This window comes from Neoarius graeffei, chromosome 15, assembly GCF_027579695.1.
Source record: "Neoarius graeffei isolate fNeoGra1 chromosome 15, fNeoGra1.pri, whole genome shotgun sequence".
In the NCBI taxonomy this organism is placed as follows: domain Eukaryota; kingdom Metazoa; phylum Chordata; class Actinopteri; order Siluriformes; family Ariidae; genus Neoarius; species Neoarius graeffei.
In genome coordinates this window covers 27,044,987-27,064,820 of record NC_083583.1, presented here as the reverse complement: position 1 = coordinate 27,064,820, position 19,834 = coordinate 27,044,987, and the positions used below count along the sequence as shown (strand labels likewise).

Sequence of the window (19,834 nt, the reverse complement as noted above, 5' to 3'; positions counted from 1 at the left end):
CCAGCATGACAATGCCCCTAAGTGAGGTCCATGAGGACATGGTTTGCTGCAGGTGGAGTGAAAGATGTTGTCAGAGCTCTGTAGAGGCCACTCCTCAACCCCACAGAACCCCGTTGGTATGAGAATTAAAACACAGACTGTACCCCAGGCCTCCTTGGCCAACTTCAGTGCCGGAACTCATTAATGCTCTTGGGGCTGAATGAGTGCAAATCGCAACAGCCATGCTCCAAAATTTAGTGGAAAGCCTTCCCAGAAGAGTGGAGGTTATTATAACAGCAAAGTGGAATGGAGGCGGCACGGTGGTGTAGTGGTAAGCACTGGCGCCTCACAGCAAGAAGGTCCTGGGTTCAAGCCCAGTGGCCGGTGAGGGCCTTTCTGTGTGGAGTTTGCATGTTCTCCCCATGTCCGCGTGGGTTTCCTGTGGGTGCTCTGGTTTCCCTCACAGTCCAAAGGCATGCAGGTTAGGCTAATTGGTGGCTCTAAATTGACCGTAGGTGTGAATGTGAGTGTGAATGGTTGTTTGTCTCTGTGTCAGCCCTACGATAACCTGGCGACTTGTCCAGGGTGTACCCTGCCTCTTGCCCATAATCAGCTGGGATAGGCTCCAGCTTGCTTGTGACCCTGTAGAACAGGATAAGCTACAGATAATGGATGATGGATGGAAAGTGGAATGGGCTGTTGTTGAAAAAGCACATTATAGGTGTGATGGTAAGGTGTCCACAAACATTTGGCCGTATCGTGTAACTGGCATTTCAGAAATTCAGCTGACTGATAGCATATTTAATGGAAGAACTAGTTTTATCTGTTAGTGCTAGAGTTTCATTTGCAGTTTAGCCAGTTTTAATTCCAGGAAGTGAAACACCATACTGTAGCTGACTGCATAACAGTAACTCCTCAAAATGATTTCATGTGGATGTTAGCCATCCTGTCATCATAACAGTCAGCAAACATCCATTTATTATCCTGAATAGAACTGTAATTGCTACCAAAACCTAAGAAATGTGCTCTCAGAGATGAAGTCAATATTATATATTGTGTTGTCTGATGCCCCACAGGCCTCAGTTCTCTCAAACTGAAATGGTGCACATGGTTAAATTCAAATGATTAGTACTGAATGGAGTTAAAAAGAATGTCCATGCCACACTGTTTCAGCTTGAGGAAACCTTTGGGGCATGTCACACTGTAGGACATACTGACAGAGCTTGCAAAAAATTGACAGAACTTACAAAATATGTGTTATGCTAGAGAAAGCAGTGCTATAAAGAGCCTTTCCAGAAATACGGGCTTTCATTCAAAGGCCCAACAGTAGAAATTTGATCAAGCTGGGATTTGAACTAACAACTTTCTGATCTGTAGCTCAAAGCGTTAATTAATGTGCCTTCAGTTAAGTTATCTGCATTGCATTGTTTTAATAAGTGTTTAAAGGCGAACTGAAATCATTTTTAAACTTGCTTTATTTCTTAATTAACGTGTTATTCAATTACATTTTCGGTTTTAGTAACCTTATATCGTGGCTCGTATTGGCAACTAATTGCAATTAAATATTATACTTATCGGCCTATTCGGTTTTTAGCCATGCTGAATTTAGTTCGTTTGGTCCACGGCAGGCGTTGCTTATCCACGCGATCTTCACGAGACTTGTGCTAGACTTTGAAACGTGAAGTGTCAGCCAGGTGTCAGTGCCGCCATTTTGAAAACTGTTTTCCAAACAAAATATTGCATAAAAACAAGTTTAAATGATGATTACTGCCTACTTTTTTCAAACTTTCCTGATTGCTATCAAAACAAACAAAACTTCCGGCTTGATTACATCAGCATTCGAAAGAGGACGCACGAATCTTTTGACAACGTTGGCAGATGTTGGTGGCTTTGATTTCCGCTGTACGTTTGCTTCCGTCCTACGATGTCTCGCACAGGTCTCAATGAATCTCTCGTTTATGGCCATTGTTTTGATATATGGACTGATGTATATTACTAGCATATTTCAAACGCTCATAACTTGCTATAGCAGTGACAAAATAGCTATCAAAATGCATTCCTGTATTTAATAAAATGAGATAAATATAATTTTGATGATAAATTTGCCTTCAGTTCTCCTTTAATAAACTCTAAGGGGTTTCCTTAATATTTCCATGAAGCACAGTGATGTTCATGACTGTGTTCTTTAAACTGTCTTTCAGTCGGGTAATAATGTCTGGGTATTCGGCCTGATCTGAAGCCACAGCCTCAGATCAGATTAGGGGATTTTTATACACTACTTTTTTTCCTTTTTGGATCCTGGTGACAGAAGAAATAGTTCCTCTTTAAGGCTAAAAAGTGAGGCAAGAGAGAATCTTACACTTCCTGTTGTAGTATCACCGTGATTCAAAATAATTTCACACCTCCTTGTTTTCTGGTTCAGGAAATAAAGAGATAGCAACGTTTTTGCTGGAGAATGGAGCCGGCTTCTCTTCTTACACATTGATGGACCACAGCAAGTTCGCAGAGGAGCTGCTGAGAGAGCGCTTGGTGGAGGACAAAGATACACACAGTGATGGGAGGGTGCAGCAGGTGAGCCTACTTTAGCTGTGACTTTATTTTACAAACACTCCAATGGTTTAGAGTCACATAATATTTAGAGCCACTTACTGTGGATGTTTTTACCGTCTGTATTTTCAGAACTGTTAACATTTGCCTGGTTTACTACATTTATATTATATTTGAGAGTATGATCGATTGTTGCTGCATTGAAATTATAAAATTAATTGAAATGTGTTCGGGGTGAATGTTATTTACCACAGATAGCAAACATTAGCAATAGCGCTACACTAAACCACAAAGGTTAAAAAAAAAAAGTGTCACATTCCTAAGCAAAGAAAATTACATTACATTCAATTAATGGCATTTAGCAGATGCACTTATTCAGAGTGATGTACAATATACCCAGAGCAGGCTGGAGAGCAGTTGGGGGTTAGGTGCCTTGCTCAAGGGCACTTCAGCCACTCCTGCTAGTTCAGGGAATAAAACCAGTGACCTTTTGGTCCCAAAGTTGCCTTTATGAGGAGTAATTTTTTTTATCCCCCACGCAAACTAAGTTTGGCCGGGGATATAGAAACGGGTTCCTTCCGTCCATGTTATAAGTTTGGCCGGGGATATAGAAACGGGTTCCTTCCGGTCATGTTTTTGTTTCCGGGCCATATCTTTAAAACTACTGAAGATACCTTCATGAAACTTTGTATACATATCATGCAACATGTGAACTGGTGTCTTTTGCTATTTTGGATTTTTGGAAAAAAGTATTTTTCAAATTTTGACATTTAAAAAAAAATAGATTTTGACTTAGTTTCTAAGAGCAATGTTCGTTTCCGGAGCATACAGTATATCCAAAACTATTCATGATACGGATTTGAAACTTGGTATACACGTTAACAAGGTGATGTAGATGTGCCTTTTCATACTAAGAAATTTGAGAAATTTTAATTTTTCATGTTTCCATGGAAACAATTTCAGGCTTAGTCTCTCAGGTTAGTCTTAGAGGGAGGTTTTGTTTCCGGAGCAGAACTTGAAAACTATGAGTGGTATTGTCTTGAAAGTTGGTATATGTATTGATTAAGTAATGTATATGTGCCTTTTGATACTAAGAAATGTGAGAAATTTTAATTTTTAGCTCACCTGGACCAAAGGTCCGGTGGGTTTATGCCATGGGCTGCTGAGGTCAGTGTAAAGAGGTAGGGTTGGTTTCCTGCAGCACAACTTGAAAAATGTGACAAATAATATCTTGAAACTTGGTATATAGTTGGTATATAGGACGGGGGATATAGATATGACTGTCTTCTTGGGTTTTGTTTTGTTTTGTTTTTACATGAATTATCACCAGAAAATGCACTGTGTAAGTTTTTGTTTTTATTTATTTAACAATGATTATATGCAGTCAGGTCCATAAGTAGTTGGACAGTGGCAGAGTTTTTGTAATTTTGCCTAAGAAATAAACTATAAATTTAGTTATTTAAAAAAATTAACAAATTTGCATAAATTAACAGGTTTGCAGATATATAGTTAACATAAGTGTATTACAAAGATGGTATTGCACAGGTAGTATTACCAGTATTACCCAGATAGTATTGCACAAGAGCCATTTTAACCATGTGTAGCTAGCAGTTCGCTGTAAAGTACTGACGCTGATAGTCAGTGCACACAGTATACGTTCAGAGGGGTTTCTACGGATGTAGAAGTGATCTGGACAGTATTGTTCATTATTGTGAGGAGTGACTGGTGCTGTGCTTGATATATATGCTTCAGAATCCGTCCTGCTACTTCTGTCAGCAGTCGCATCATCAATAAACACCAGTGACGCAGTTCCAGTGCCAGCCATACATCCTCATGTCCAAGATGTTTGATAGATGATGTGGCATGCTTTGGACCATGAGTCCTTTCTTTCCTTTTTCATACTCTTCTCTTCCCATCATTCTGGTACAAGTTAATCTTGGGTTCATCTTCATTCTTCATCAAAGAATCTTGTTCCGGAATTGGGCAGGCTTTCTAGCAAAATCTAATCTGGTCTTTCTGTTCTTGAGTGTACCAGTTGTTTGTATCTTAAGGCAAACCCTTTGTATTTACATTCATGAAGGTGTCTCTTGACTTTGAAAATGATACCTCCTTGAGAGTGTTCTTGACTTGGCTAGATGGTGTGAAGGGGTTTTTCTTCACCAAGGAAAGAATTCTAGAGTCATCCACTTAAGTTATCTTTTGTAGTCTTCCAAGCATCTTGGTGTTGCTGAGCTCATATAGTTCCTGCTATATCTTTGATAGGTCGGGGTGTGTTTCAGCCTAATGATGGCTTCCTTTACTTGCACGGACACCTCTTTGGACCACATATTGAGAGTTCCCACGAACAGCTGCTGAATGCAAATGAAACACTTGGAATCAACTCCAGACCTTTTTATCTCTTTAATTTTTCATGAAATAATGATGAAACAGTCCAAAACCTGCTAGGAACCTGCTTATCAGTCAGCACTTTTGGGCCTGTGAAAATGAAGGGACTGTGTAAAAATGGCTGTAATTAATAAAATGATTGATATAATATTTTTGGGAAAGGCCTTGAACTAAAGCTGAAAGTTGACACTTAAATCACATCTTGATTGCTTCATTTCAAATCCATTGTGGTAGTGTACAGAGGCAAATTACGAAAATTGTCACTGTGCAAATACTTATGGACCTGACTGTAGCTATGTAGCTATATTTACCTAGCCATGTTATTTAAATAGCTTGATCTACCTGTGCCAATTTTAGCTTGATTCATTTATACATACTAATATTTTGCTAGATTTCTCTACCCATACTAATATAATTATATTTATTTACCCATGCTACTGTTTAGTTATATTTATCTACCCAATGGTAATATTTAAGTAGATTAAGTAGGTATTTAACCATGCCAGTATTTAGTGAGATGTATCTACCCATGCTAATATTCAAGATGATTTTTTTTATCCATGCCAATACTTTGATATTTTTGCCTACCCAATATTTAGGTAGCCAAGATTAATCTACCCATGTTTATATTCAGTCAGATTTATTTACCCATGGTATTTTTTTAGCTACATGAATTTATTTATGGTACAACCCCAATTCCAAAAAAGTTGGGACGCTGTGTAAACTGTAGATAAAGTCAGAATGCGATAATTTGCAAAACATGGAAACCCTGTATTTCATTGAGCATAGTACAAAGACAACATTTCACATGTTGAAACTGAGAAATGTCATTGTTTTTTTAAATATATACAGTATGCTCATTTTGAATTTGATGCCAGCAACACATTTCAAAAAAGTTGGGACAGGGGCATATTTACCACTGCGTTGCATCACATCTACTTTTAACAACACCCGGTAAATGTTTGGGAACTGAGGAGATCAATTGCTGTAGTTTTGAAAGAGAAATGTTGTCCCATGCTTGCCTGATGTACAATTTCAGTTGCTTACGGGGTCTCCTTTGTCTTATTTTGCACTTCATAATATACCAAATGTTTTAAATGGGAGACAGGTCTGGACTGCAGGCAGGCCAGTTTAGCACCCTGACTCTTTTACTATGGAGCCATGCAGTTTTAATATGTGCAGAAAGCGGTTTGGCATTGTCTTGTTGAAAGAAGGAAGGCCTTCCCTGAAAAAGATTTTGTCTGGATGGCAGCATATTGCTCTGAAACAACATGTATATATCGTTCAGCATTAATGATGCCTTCCCAGATGTACAAGCTACCCATGTCATGTGCACTAATGCACCCTCATACCATCACAGATGCTGGATTTTGAACTGTGCACTGAAAACAAGCTGGATGGTCCCTCTCCTCTTTAGCCTGGAAGATGTAATGTCCATGATTTCTAAAAAGAATTTCTACTTCTGATTCATCAGACCTCAGGACAATTTTCCACTTCGCCTCAGTCCGTCGTAAAAGAGCTCGGGCCCAGAGAAGGTGCTGTTGTTTCTGGATATTGTTTATATCTGGTTTTAACTGGACGCAGTAATGAACTGTTTTCACAGACAATGGTTTTCTGTAGTGTTCCTGAGCCCATACAGTGATTTCCACTACAGACACGTGTCTGCTTTTAATGCAGTGTCGCCTAAGGGCCTGAAGATCACAGGCATCCAATGTCAGTTTTCAGCCTTGTCTCTTGCATACAGAGATTTCTCCAGATTCTCTGAATCCTTTAATGATATTATGGACCATACTGTAGATGATGTAATCCCCAAATTCTTTGCAATTTTATATTGAGGAACGTTATTCTTAAATTGTTGCACTGTTTGCCCATGCAGTCCTTCACAGAGTGGTGAACCCCTCCCCGTCTTTACTTCTGAGAGACTCTGCCTCTCTGGGATGCTCTTTTTATACGCAATCATGTTACTGACCTGTTGCCAATTAACCAAATTAGGTTTTTTTTTTAGCATTACACAACTTTTTCAGTCATCTGTTGCCCCTGTCCCAGCTTTTCTGAAACATGTTGCTGACATCAAATCAAAATGAGCATATATTTTTCAAAACCAATAAAATTTCTCAGTTTCAACATTTGATATGTTGTTCTTGTACTACTTTCAATGAAATATAGGGTTTCCATGATTTACAAATCTTCACATTCTGTTTTTATGTACAGTTTACACAGCGTCCCAACTTTTTTGGAATTGGGGTTGTATTTATTTGATAAATGTATATATCTGTGGAAATACTTGGCTATATTTATCTACCCATTCTAATCTATTGTGCTTTTTGATCTACCCACACTAATATTTAGCGATATTTATTTACCCATGTTAGGTTTTAGCTAAATTTATTTACAGTGGTGCTTGCAAGTTTGTGAACCTTTTAGAATTTTCTATATTTCTGCAAAAATATGACTTGAAACATCAACAGATTTTCACACAAGTCCTGAAAGTAGATAAAGAGAACCCAGTTAAACAAATGAGACAAAAATATTATACTTGGTCATTTATTTATTGAGGAAAATTATTACATATCTGTGAGTGGCAAAAGTATGTGAACCTTTGCTTTCAGTATCTGGTGTGACCCCCTTGCGCAACAATAACTGCAACTAAACATTTCTGGTAACTGTTGATCAGTCCTGCACACCGGCTTGGAGGAATTTTAGCCCATTCCTCCATACAGAACAGCTTTAACTCTGGGATGTTGGTGGGTTTCCTCACATGAACCACTTGCTTCAGGTCCTTCCACAACATTGTGATTGGATTAAGATCAGGACTTTGACTTGGCCATTCCAAAACATTAACTTTTTATTCTTCTTTAACCATTCTTTGGTAGAACGACTTGTGTGCTTAGGGTCGTTGTCTTGCTGCATGACCCACCTTCTCTTGAGATTCAGTTCATGGACAGATGTCCTGACATTTTCCTTTAGAATTCGCTGGTATAATTCAGAATTCATCGATCCATCAATGATCGCAAGCCGTCCTGGCCCAGATGCAGTAAAACACGCCCAAACCATGATACTACCACCATCATGTTTCACAGATGGGGTAAGATTCTTATGTTGGAATGCAGTCTTTTCCTTTCTCCAAACATAATGCTTCTCATTTAAACCAAAAAGTTCTATTTTGGTCTCATCTGTCCACAAAACATTTTTCCAGTAGCCTTTTGGCTTGTCCACGTGATCTTTAGCAAACTGCAGACAAGCAGCAATGCTCTTTTTGGACAGCAGTGGCTTTCTCCTTGCAACCCTGCCATGTACACCATTGTTGTTCAGTGTTCTCCTGATGGTGGACTCATGAACATTAACATTAGCCAATTTGAAAGAGGCCTTCAGTTGCTTAGAAGTTACCCTGGGGTTCTTTGTGACCTCACCAACTATTACACGCCTTGCTCTTGGAGTGATCTTTGTTGGTCGACCACTCCTGGGGAAGGTAACAATGGTCTTGAATTTCCTCCATTTGTACACAATCTGTCTGACTGTGAATTGGTGGAGTCCAAACTCTTTAGAGATGGTTTTGTAACCTTTTCCAGCCTGATGAGCATCAACAAAGCTTTTTCTGAGGTCCTCAGAAATCTCCTTTGTTCGTGCCATGATACACTTCCACAAACGTGTGTTGTGAAGATCAGACTTTGATAGATCCCTGTTCTTTAAATAAAACAGGGTGCCCACTCACACCTGATTGTCATCCCATTGATTGAAAACACCGGGCTCTAATTTCACCTTCAAATTAACTGCTAATCCTAGAGGTTCACATACTTTTGCCACTGACAGATATGTAATATTGGATCATTTTCCTCAATAAATAAATGACCAAGTCTAATATTTTTGTCTCATTTGCTTAACTGGGTTCTCTTTATTTACTTTTAGGACTTGTGTGAAAATCTGATGATGTTTTAGGTCATATTTATGCAGAAATATAGAAAATTCTAAAGGGTTCACAAACTTTCAAGCACTACTGTATCTATGCTAATAGCTATAGTACCAGTCAAAAGTTTATACACCCCTACTCATTCATAGGTTGTTCTGTATTTGGACTATTTTCTACATTGTAGAACAATACTGAATACATCAAAAGTGTAAAATAACATGTATCATATATGGAATTAAGAGGTAAACAAAAAGGTGTTTAAAAAAATCTCCAAAATATTTCATATTTTAGATTCTTCAGAGTAGCCAGCATTTACCTTGGTGATGCTTTGTGCAGTATTAGCATTATCTTAACCAGCTTCCTGAAGTCATCACCTGGAATGCTTTTTAATTAAAAGGTGTCTTGTCAAATGTTAATTAGTGCAATTTCTTGCCTTCTTAATGCGTTTGAGATCAAACAGTAAATATTAAATAATAATAATACAGTAAATAGCCCTATTCAACTACTGTAGTAATCCATATTATGTCAAGAACCTCTCAGCTAAGGAAAGAGAAATGACATCCACCATTACCTTAAGACATGAAGTGTCTTTTAATTAATAAAAATAAAGAAAAACCAGGCGGCACGGTGGTGTAGTGGTTAGCGCTGTCGCCTCACAGCAAGAAGGTCCTGGGTTCGAGCCCCGGGGCCGGCGAGGGCCTTTCTGTGCGGAGTTTGCATGTTCTCCCCGTGTCCGCGTGGGTTTCCTCCGGGTGCTCCGGTTTCCCCCACAGTCCAAAGACATGCAGGTTAGGTTAACTGGTGACTCTAAATTGACCGTAGGTGTGAATGTGAGTGTGAATGGTTGTCTGTGTCTATGTGTCAGCCCTGTGATGACCTGGCGACTTGTCCAGGGTGTACCCCGCCTTTCGCCCATAGTCAGCTGGGATAGGCTCCAGCTTGCCTGCGACCCTGTAGAAGGATAAAGCGGCTAGAGATAATGAGATGAGATGAGAAGAAAAACCATTGAATCAGATGATGTGTCCAAACTTTTGACTGGTACTGTATATAAATCTACGAAGATTTATTTATCTATGCTAAGACTTGCCATGCTAATATTTAAATAATATTGCCTGGCTTTTTTTTTTGTGGTCTTTCAGATATATTCCGTTCAACTAGCACGATATTGAACAAGTCGAAGACGAATCCAGTATCATGCTTGATGAATGGAATATATCTGATAGACCACGAAAAAAAGCCAGCCAATATTATTATTATTATTATTATTATTATTATTATACATACACACTCTTTTCATATCAGCATTCCTGAAGGCCAACGCAAGCTTACCTGCGACTTGGTGCTTGTTAGTGCGGCAGTCCAGTTGCCTTCTAGCTGGCGTAGCATTCAGCAGTAGTGTTAGTGAAGGCCAACATGAGCTTACCTGCGACTCAGTGCTGTTAGCGCGGCAGTCCAGTTACCTTCTAGCTGGTGTAGTGCTAGCGCAGGCCAATGCTAGCGCAGTCAATCCGAATATTATCTCATCTCGTCTCATTATCTCTAGCCACTTTATCCTGTTCTACAGGGTCGCAGGCAAGCTGGAGCCTATCCCAGCTGACTACGGGCGAAAGGCAGGGTACACCCTGGACAAGTCGCCAGGTCATCACAGGGCTGACACATAGACACAGACAACCATTCTTACTCTCATTCACACCTACGGTCAATTTAGAGTCACCAGTTAACCTAACCTGCATGTCTTTGGACTGTGGGGGAAACCGGAGCACCTGGAGGAAACCCACGCGGACACGGGGAGAACATGCAAACTCCGCACAGAAAGGCCCTCGCCGGCCACGGGGCTCGAACCCGGACCTTCTTGCTGTGAGGCGACAGCGCTAACCACTACACCACCGTGCCGCCCCCAATATTATTATTATTATTATTATTATTATTATTATTATTATTGTTTTTTTTCTCCCTGTGTAATTTACCTAGTTACTTTTAAAATCAACATCAACAGCTACGCACGACGGAACGACCTGGCAGCCAAAATTCTCTCAAAATCTTCCGCTTTTAATGAAGCAAACCTCGTGGCCATGTTTGTTTACAAACTGTCCCTGTTGCTCGCTAGCAGGGAAGTTTTACATCTCCGACGTGTCTCTTTTCCAGTTTTTCGATGTCCGTTGGTATGTTTTTCTCTTGTAAATATGCGTGAAGAATATATAATGAAGTTTTGGTAGCCTTTCGGGTGTTCAGCGCATCTTTAGTTTCAGTTTATTTATTTAGTGCTTAAACCAAGCACTGGATTAGCCTTGTCTTCTCTCTTTCCCGGCCAATAAAGAAATTATTCTGCATATGCGCAGCAGAAAAATTTTGTCGTTGGATCTTCGATGTGTGACATCATGTTGTCTTGACAACGTGCAATATTATAACAATATTCCATGCTCATTCTCCATTAGGGAGAGTGATGTAATACACAGAGGATAAGTGATATGATAATAATATTGCATGCTATCAATAAACCCGCTAGAAGGGAATAGAATACATGTTTTTATTCCTTGGAAAAAGGGGCCCGTATGTATACTAATTATCTATATTTGTCTGATCACTGTAATATTTATCTTTCTTTATCTACTCATGCCTCATAAATCAAAATCACAATATGACTCCTTTCTTCTTCTTTCAGTGACGTTCAGCAAATTAGAAACAAATAGATTATGTGACGAGGCAACTTTTGGAAGCAGTGTGCTTGTGTGTGTTTATGTGCATATGAGTGGGTGAAATCTCTATAGTAGCAGCATTGGTACTGTTGAATATGGATTAATATTTTTCCTCTCTGAATTCTCATCTGCAGCCTGTGAGTGTGCAGTGGTCAGGGTTAAAGCTGCCATGGTTGGAGCTGGACTGGTTCCTGGATGTTTCCTCCAGGATCACAGTGCTGGATGTGTCACACAATGGCCTGAGCTCTCTGCCATCTGTGGTGCCGTGGGGCCTCATAAACCTGCGCACACTCAACCTCTCACACAACAAAATCAAAGAGCTGCACACACCCCAGTCCTCTCAGGAGATCATCTGCATCAGGTACAGTACAACAAAAAACAAGGCCAACCTGCATAAGGGTTTCAAATGTGTGCGCACATTTACAATTGTATGGAAAAGTTTGGACACCCCTCACCAAAGTGCATATTTTTTGCTTTTTGAAGTGAAAAGAATATAACATTTTCTGCAGATGTTAATGTGCATTTGCTTTTATATTTGATCAAGTAAAACATTTGAAGAAAAAAATAGTGATTTTTGGTGTGTGCAAATGTTTGGACACACTTCATAAAGTCTTAGGCCCAGCGCACACGGGCGATTTTCCGTTGCTTGGGTGCGCAACTTTTTGACGCAAGCGAAAAATCACTTCGTGTGTGGACACTTGCAAGGGCGATATATTTTTTTTTTTTGTTACTTGCAACAGATCACAGGTATCAAACATGCTTGATATTCTACGACAAAAAATCGCCAGTCGCTGACTTGTTGCACAGATATCGCCGTGTGTGCGTGTCTTTGCGATGATGAAGCGATCACCTCCAAAGGTTAAGTCAATCCCTGCCCGCGAAGTAGCGACATGACTTGCATCCCCGCCCGCGAAGTAGTCACATGATTTCCATGTGACTTGCATCCCCCTCCCCAAATCGCCCCCTGGTCGCAGATAACGCACATGCACAGCTAGCCGGAAGGGGAAACTTGTGTCCAAAAATCGCAATATGCTTGCGACGAGAATTCGCCCATGTGCGCTGGGCTTTAGAACTACTCACTCAGGTCTTATGAATTACAGTACAGCTGACACTAGGAAATCTCTGACTCTTAAAATCTGAAGAAAATGTCTTGACGACAGTCCATCCATCTCTCCATCCATTATCTCTAGCCACTTTATCCTGTTCTACAGGGTCACAGGCAAGCTGGAGCCTATCCCAGCTGACTATGGGTGAGAGGCAGGCGGGGTACACCCTGGACAAGTCGCCAGGTCATCACAGGGCTGACACATACCGTAGACCCAGGCAACCATTCACATTCACACCTACGGTCAATTTAGAGCCACCAATTATCCTAACCTGCATGTCTTTGGCCTGTGGGGGAAACCGGAGCACCCGGAGGAAACACACGCGGACACGGGGAGAACATGCAAACTCCACACAGAAAGGCCCTCGCCGGCCACGGGGCTCGAACCCAGAACCTTCTTGCTGTGAGGCAACAGCGCTAACCACTACACCACCGTGCCGCCCCCTTGACGATAGTCATCATAAATTCCATATCAAAACACTGTTGATATTCACCTTGTGGATCCAAAATCTAGATACAGTGGTGTTTGAAAGTTTGTGAACCCTTTATAATTTTCTATATTTCTGCAAAAATATGACCTAAAACATCATGATATTTTCACACAAGCCCTAAAAGTAGATAAAGAGAACCCAGTTAAACAAATGAGACAAAAATATCATACTTGGTCATTTATTTATTGAGGAAAATGATCCAATATTACATATCTGTGAGTGGCAAAAGTATGTGAACCTTTGCTTTCAGTATCTGGTGTGACCCCCTTGTGCAGCAATAACTGCAACTAAATGTCTCCGGTAACTGTTGATCAGTCCTGCACACCGGCTTGGAGGAATTTTAGCCCATTCCTCCGTACAGAACAGCTTCAACTCTGGGATGTTGGTGGGTTTCCTCACATAAACTGCTCACTTCAGGTCCTTCCACAACATTTCGATTGGATTAAGTCAAGTCAACTTTGTCAAATATGCTATACATGCTCGACATACAGCACAGATGAAATATCAGTCCTCTCTGACCCACGGTGCAAACAGGCAATGCAATAAATAAAAAACAGAATAATTGAAAAAAAACAACAATATAAACAGTATAAACACTCTAGATAGGAACTACACACAGACTAAACACTCAAACAATATAAACAGTATAAATAAACAGTATAAACACTAGATAAGAACAAGACATAGACTAAACACTCAGACAATATAAACAGTGTAAACACTAGATAAGAACTACACACAGAATAAACACTCAAACAGACAATATAAACAGTATAAACACTCTAGATATGAACTAGACGTAGACTAAACACTCCATATATACATACACACACACATAAATTGGTTCAAATAACCAAACAGTCAAGGGCGCTTGAGGTATAGCAGGTGAACATGAAACATGAAATAAGCAGTATAAACAAACTAGCAGTTGTTAAGATGAGGTAGTGCGGAATAGTGCAAATGAGCGAGGTAAAGTGAGATGTGCAGTCCCTGAGTTCAGTGTGTTAATGAACAATGAGATGTATGTGTGTGTGTGTGTGTGTGTGTTGGGGGGGGAACTGTGAGGATGACATGTCAGATGCTGAAGGGGGGGCAGGGGGTTGTACGGGCAGAATCTGTGGTAGGGGGCAGAGGGGGGAGGAGGGGCAGAACAGGGAGGGAGTTGAGCCTCCTGACTGCCTGGTGAAAGAAACTGTTCTTGAGCCTGCTGGTTTTGGCCTGGAGACTCCGCAGTCTCCTCCCCGACGGCAGCAGGCTGAAGAGGCTGCGAGATGGGTGGGTGGGGTCACCTGCAATCCTGATGGCTTTGCAGGTGAGGCGGGATAAATATCCATTAGAGAAGGGAGAGAGACGCCAATGATCCTCTCAGCTGCTCTCATGATGTGCTGCAGAGACTTGCAGCAGGACACGGTGCAGGCGCCGTACCACACGGTGATGCAGCTGGTCAGGATGTTTTCGATGGTGCCTCTGTAGAAAGTGCGCATGATGGGGGCCGGGGCTCTTGCTCTCCTCAGTTTGCATAGGAAGTACAGACGCTGTTGGGCTTTTTTGGCCCGTGATGCAGTGTTGTTGCTCCAGGACAGGTCTTCAGAGATGTGCACACCCAGAAACTTGGTGCTGCTCACCCTCTCCACTGCAGCACTGTCGATAGATAGTGGAGCATGCTGGGTGTGCTCTCTCCTGAAGTCCACAACAATCTCCTTCATCTTCTCTACGTTCAGACGGAGATTGTTGTCCTTGCACCACATGGCCAAGCGGCTCACCTCACTCCTGTAGATTGTCTCATCGCCATTGTTGATGAGACCCACCACAGTCGTGTCATCTGCAAACTTAATGAAGAGATTTGAGCTGGATGTTGGTGTGCAGTCATGGGTCAGCAGAGTGAAGAGGAGGGGGCTTAGCACACATCCTTGGGGGCCCCCATGTTCAGTGGTCAGGGCTTTGACTTGGCCATTCCAAAACATTCACTTTATTCTTCTTTAACCATTCTTTGGTAGAACGACTTGTGTGCTTAGGGTCGTTGTCTTGCTGCATGACCCACCTTCTCTTGAGATTCAGTTCATGGACAGATGTCCTGACATTTTCCTTTAGAATTCGCCGGTATAATTCAGAATTCATTGTTCCATCAATGATGGCAAGCCGTCCTGGCCCAGATGCAGCAAAACAGGCCCAAACCATGATACTACCACCACCATGTTTCACAGATGGGATAAGGTTCTTATGCTGGAATGCAGCGGTTTCCTTCGTCCAAACATAACGCTTCTTATTGAAACCAAAAAGTTCTATTTTGGTCTCATCAGTCCACAATACATTTTTCCAATAGCCTTCTGGCTTGTCCATGTGATCTTTAGCAAACTGCAGATGAGCAGCAATGTTCTTTTTGGAGAGCAGTGGCTTTCTCCTTGCAACCCTGCCATGTACACCATTGTTGTTCAGTGTTCTCCTGATGGTGGACTCATGAACATTAACATTAGCCAATGTGAGAGAGGTCTTCAGTTACTTAGAAGTTACCCTGGGGTTCTTTGTGACCTCACTGACTATTACACGCCTTGCTCTTGGAGTGATCTTTGTTGGTTAACCACTCCTGGGGAGGGTAACAATGGTCTTGAATTTCCTCCATTTGTACACAATCTGTCTGACTGTGGATTGGTGGAGTCCAAACTCTTTAGAGATGGTTTTGTAACCTTTTCCAGCCTGATGAGCATCAACAACGCTTTTTCTGAGGTCCTCAGAAATCTCCTTTGTTCGTGCCATGATGCACTTCCACAAACGTGTTGTGAAGATCAGACTTTGATAGATCCCTGTTCTTTAAATAAAACAGGGTGCCCACTCACACCTGATTGTCATCCCATTGATTGAAAACACCCGAGTCTAATTTCACCTTCAAATTAACTGCTAATCCTAGAGGTTCACATACTTTTGCCACTGACAAATATGTAATATTGGATCATTTTCCTCAATAAATAAATGCAGGTACAAATACAAAGACATGCAGGTTAGGTTAACTGGTGACTCTAAATTGACCGTAAGCGTGAATGGTTGTCTGTGTCTATGTGTCAGCCCTGTGATGACCTGGCGACTTGTCCAGGGTGTACCCCGCCTTTCGCCTGTAGTCAGCTGGGATAGGCTCCAGCTTGCCTGCGACCCTGTAGTTACAGGATAAAGCGATTGATGAGATGAGTCCTTGCAACACAAAATTAATCCAAATCGCCTGTTTCTGTTAGCTTGCTTTACTTCATACATTGTTATACACTCTGCACTACATAGTCATTAGAATGCTAATTGAGCATCAGCCAGAGGGGGGAAAGTGGCATGCATGAGGGTCTGCTTTTAAACTACTTAGATGTAGTATCACTATTTGGATGTATATTAAAATAAATAAAATATTTGTTAGAAGGTTGGTACATCATTCTAATAAAAAAAAATATATGAATATAAAGGGCTAGAAAATGACTCCTTTAGAGCACAGTAGTTATTAGAATGTAGATAATACATCATTTTAATGAGGTGTGATTTATAAATGTCAATGTAGTGTTCTAAATGACCCATATTTATTTAGAGCCTTTAATTATTCCATAATTCCTACATAAATCTTCATTTGTCCAGCAGCCTAATTTCAGGATGCTCAAGATTTAAAATCGCATTAAGTGAGAAAGTCTGTTTAGGTTTTTTTCTGCGCTTGCTATTCAGTTTGTTCTGCATTGAATAACACCTTACTATAAAGGCTTGCATTTTTTATTTCACGCTTATCACTCCTGTTCACTTTTCCCAACATCCTGTTTTTTAACACATTTTGTAATGTTTGACATTTCAGTGTCTTGACTGTATAACGCCATCAACCCAGAAACTAATGGGTTCCGTTTTTAGTCTGTTTCCTCTTAATGTTACTTTTTATTCCACCTGATTTAGAGCCTGATTTCTGCTTTGGAACAATGTACAAAATGTTAAGTGAATAAATATAATATAGGATAAATGTCTAGAGCATTGGATCCACCCACATATAGATTATATTTACCTTTAAATTATTAATAATAATGTCTTTATTTCATGATAAAAATACATATCAGATGTTACAAATTAAGATAGATAAAAAAGATAATGTGCAATAATTACAATATTTACAATCATGAAAAATACTACAAAATCTAAAAAGAAAAGGAGGAAAAAAAGGGATGCAGCAGTGCTGATACTGGGCTCCGTATCGGTCCTTTACCGTGTGCATTTACTAATAAGCATACTCATAAAAGGTCTAATATGATGTGCTACAGTGTGCAGTAGTGTATGTTGTAGCCCTAATGACCAAAGGACATGAACTAACAGCATTCTCGATCTATTTCATTATACATTCAGGTCATTATAGTTCAAATGAAATAAATAAAAATACTGGTTATATGAATATAGTTAATAAAATGAGTAAACATGCCTATAAATGAGTCAATATACAGTATTGTGAAATATTTCAACAGATAAATAATAATGAACTCATTATTATAAAATATTATTTTGTATACCATTGACATATTATAGTTCATCTTTATTTCATAATAAAGAAATCCCTCTGAAATTTGGTCATTGTGATGTATGTTTATTTCTGTAATATCTCAAATATAATCAGGCCATTCTGTTGCTGGGAAGCTTTTATAATTTGAAGGGATTCCTGAGCAAATTAATGTGCATGAAATCGCTCACTTCACGCAATCAGCAGACAGAGGAAGTCCGTGTGCGCATGCGCAGGTTTACCTTCTTCTTCTTTAGGGTTTTACAGCAGCTGGGATCCACAGTGTTGCATTACTGCCATCTACAGGTTTACCTTGACCGTGCACTGACAGTTACATCATTCTGTCGCTAAACGAACAGCTGATCACACCGAGGTGCTCGCTGACCGCCGATATTTATTAGTTTGGTCCTGCGTTTCCTTTCCTTCGCAACATAACATCTTTTCTGCTCGCTTTCCGTTACTGTAGTCGGTCTTTCATGTTTCATTCGCACACTCACGTCCTCCATTTTTCTCTCCTGTTTCAAATTTGTATCACACAATGCCTTGTGCAAATGGGAAAAGCCCACCATGTGATGCATGACATAGAATCTTGAATTGGGTCATGGTGAAGCAGGAAAAATAGCAAAGAATTTAGGGCCAGGTGGCTCTCAATTCGTTAATTGTTCTATTTTTAAAATAAACTAATAAAACTGGAAGTCTGTGATTCGAATTCAGTAGCTTTCGCTCCACTAAACAAAAATAATTGGGTGTCAGGGAAAAAAATGTTTGTCCTACACTTAAAATCTGAAAGGCAGTCTACCTTTAATAAGGAGACGTTTATTTCATAACAACATTGCAAGCATAAACTCCATAGGAGCACTCTGTATCACAAAATTTGTACAGAGATGTCACGATTGTGTAACCTGTAGATGCAAAGCAATGTTTTACGCTATGATACTCCTCTTACACAAACTAAACACACATGTACACCAATTATGCACTATCCTATATTATTATACCTACAGGACACTTTTTCGATGGAATAAAAACGTGTTCTATTCCCTTCTAGCGGGTTCCATTAATTAGTTACAGTGGCCCCCGTCAGCCACTGGGCTCAAACCCAGAACCTTCTTGCTGTGAGGTGACAGTGCTAACCACTACACCACCATGCTGCCCCAGTGCCTCTTTAGTTTCAGTGAAATGAAGACGTTTGAACAAACGGAGACAGCAGGACGGTCTTCCTTCCGAGATATCTGCATCCAGGATGTTTGTATTTGCATTTATTTGTCAGATACCCTTATGCAGAGGGACTTGCACAAGTTTGTTATAGTCTCCATCGGGAAAATCTCTCCATACTTGTTCACTAGGTCATAGTCCAAGTATGTCATGAAGCTAAAACACTGTTGGCAGTTTGAACATAAAGAGTCAAGAGAGTTTTGCTATTTAAATATTTGTGGGTCTTAACTGCCTGTTACAGCTCTTTCTCTGTTTCACTGCTCTTCGTGTGTGTGTGTGTGTGTGTGTGTGTGTGTGTCCTCTGAAGATTACGCCAGGTTAATCTGTGTGAGAATGAGTTGGAGAGTCTCCCAGTTGGATTTCTGCATCTCGGCCAGATCCAGAGAATCTTCGCAGCCAAGAACAAACTCCGTGTCCTTTTCAGCATCCCGAATGGTACAGTACACACACACACACACACACACACACACACACACACATATATATATATATATATATATATATATATATATATAATATTTTGGAACAGGTTATTTGGAAGAACTCTTATTGAGTGCTGTGTGATTAGGACTGATGAGTCTGATTAGAGCCTTCAGGTCTGGATACAATTCCTTCTTCATGATTTCTAGGAAATACATAGTTATATTATCAGGTTGGTTCCCAGATCCATGAGTGCCAAACAAGTTGACATTTGCTGTTCATCCATAATCAGTCAGAAAAGCGTATGGACCGGAGTAGTCGGGTCATCACATGCCATCATTTAAAAGAAAGCTCTGGGATTTTTTAAAAATTTTATTTTTTTATTTTTTACCTGGGCCTAGTTTCCCATCTCGTTGGGTCCAAATATTTACTAGGGACAAAATTGATTGAAATCAGTCCAGTATTGAGTTAGAATGCTACAACTGGCAACAACAAAAAGGCTATGTGATCTAATCCTCTCGGGCAAACATCCGCGTCAAAGTAAACTGCTTGTTTTCACCACTGACGAAAGGAGATGTCCTGCAGAAATTA

General features: G+C 40.3%; 1 protein-coding gene across 1 annotated transcript in view; it reads left to right on the top strand.

The window, feature by feature from the left end:
- lrrk1 (leucine-rich repeat kinase 1) overlaps positions 1 to 19,834 on the top strand; it is a 266,364-nt gene that overhangs the window by 80,068 nt on the left and 166,462 nt on the right. The window contains exons 6-8 of the mRNA XM_060941094.1: positions 2,402 to 2,550; positions 11,649 to 11,875; positions 19,131 to 19,258. Of these exons, the coding sequence (XP_060797077.1) occupies positions 2,402 to 2,550; positions 11,649 to 11,875; positions 19,131 to 19,258 (504 nt within the window). The remainder of the gene's footprint in view (positions 1 to 2,401; positions 2,551 to 11,648; positions 11,876 to 19,130; positions 19,259 to 19,834) is intronic.